Source organism: Rhincodon typus, chromosome 1 (assembly GCF_021869965.1).
Source record: "Rhincodon typus isolate 14 chromosome 1, sRhiTyp1.1, whole genome shotgun sequence".
NCBI classification, from domain to species: Eukaryota; Metazoa; Chordata; class Chondrichthyes; order Orectolobiformes; family Rhincodontidae; genus Rhincodon; species Rhincodon typus.
The window spans coordinates 45,659,143-45,661,010 of record NC_063332.1 but is presented as its reverse complement, the minus strand read 5'-3'; the positions used below and the strand labels follow the sequence as shown (position 1 = coordinate 45,661,010).

Here is a 1,868-nt window from a genome sequence, read left to right as displayed (position 1 = left end):
ATGTCCCATGAGGTAATGGAAAAAAAAAATCCATGGGAGTTAGGTATACTCAGTATTGTCAGGGAGGGAGTTCCAGGATTTTCACACAGCAACTGTGAAGGAATTGTGATATAGGTCCATAAAGGTGCACCAATATAAAGAATCTTGATTTCAACATTTTTGATATAGCTTTAGGTATCAGCAAAACATCTATGCTGACATATTTCAAGTCAAATTCCTTTGATTTTAGTTATGGCACAATGCTGAAAATATCTAATGGAGTTCTAAACGCTTGCAGAATACGTGATTCAAAAGTTTTTTTTTCTTTATTCATTCACAGGATGAGGGCGTCACTGACCAGGCAGCATTTATTGCCCATCCCTAATTGCCCAGAGGGCAGATTAGAGTCAACCACATTGCTGTGGGTCTGGAGTCACATGTAGGCCAGACCAGGTAAGGATAGCAGTTTCCTTTCCTAAAGGACATTCGTGAACCAGATGGGTTTTTCCAACAATCGATAATGGGTTCATAGTCATTATTAGATTCTTAGTTCCAGATATTTTTATTGAATTCAAATTCCACCATCTGCCCTGGTGGAATTTGAACCTGGGTCCCCAGGACGTTATCTGGGTCTTTGGATTAATAGTCCAGCGATAATACCACTAGGCCATTGCCTCCCCCTGAAGTGCTCAATATCAAAATAATTAAAGCAATGGTTCTGAACTAGCATTCTCTAAGACAAATTCAGGAATTGTGTAAAACAGAGCCAAATCACAGGCTTGCCATGACACCATTCAGAACAGTAAGAAAGAAGCATCGGGGTGTGTGCTTTGTCCTGTGCACTGATGCATCAGCCCTCACTTTATCTCATGTTTTACACCTTTTACTGGTTCCCTTTCTCATACTTGATGGTCTCTTCCCCCGCCCCATAAACTTTCCAAGTTCCTTATCATTTTTCCCCGGCTCTTGCAATCTGCCTGTTTTTGCTGTTAACATTAACATGGTGCGCTTCTACATAACTCCAGCGTTACCCTTGCCCCCCACTTATCCTTCCGTCCTTGCCCTGGTCTACATCGAACATCAGCATATACTGCAATGAAAAGCAGATATGTTAATGTCACTAAAATTTGGAAAAATGCCCTTTAAAAGCGTTGTTTAAGTATTTCTTACATGCAACACTTCCACATTAGAGATATGGTATATCATAATATAGATGAGAAGTCCCATGATTACTAAGCCATTGAAAACAGAGTCTTTAACCATAGAGCAGTTTGAGAACCACTGACCAACATAAACACAGAAAATAGGAGTAGGCCATTCAGCCCCACCATTCAATATGATCATGGCTGATCATCCAACTCAGTTCCTGGTTCCTGTTTTTTGCTTTATTCCCATACCCTTTCATCCTTTTAGCCCTAAGAACTATACCTAACTCTTTCTTGAAAACATTCAATGTTTTGGCTTCAACCACTCTCTGGGTGAAGAATTTTATTCTCATCTCAGTCCTAAATGTGTTGTATCCTTTGAATGTGACCCCTTGGTCTGGACTCCGTTGTCATCAGAAACATCCTTCCTGGGTTTACCTTGTCTGGTTCTGTTCAAATTTTTTACATTTCTATGTTATCCACCCTCAACCTTCTAAACTCCAATGAACGTAGTCCTAATCTATGCAATCTTTCTTCATACGTCAGTCTTGCTGCTGTGGGAATCAGTCTGGTAATCCTTTGTTGCACTCCTTCCATGACTAAAACATCCTTCTTCAGTTAAGGAGACTAAAACAGCATACAACATTCTGGCTGTGGTCCCAGAAAGGCCCTGTACAATTGTACCAAGGCATCCCTGTTCCTGTACTTGAATCTCTGCACTATAAAGACTGACATACCATTTGT

The 1,868-nt window shown here is 40.5% G+C and overlaps 1 protein-coding gene across 1 annotated transcript in view; it reads left to right on the top strand.

Moving 5' to 3' along the window:
• The window catches only part of nol6 (nucleolar protein 6 (RNA-associated)), a 110,431-nt gene continuing 108,563 nt past the window's right edge, over nt 1-1,868 (top strand). The window contains exon 1 of the mRNA XM_048604782.1: nt 1-12. Coding sequence (XP_048460739.1) covers nt 1-12 — 12 coding nt within the window. The remainder of the gene's footprint in view (nt 13-1,868) is intronic.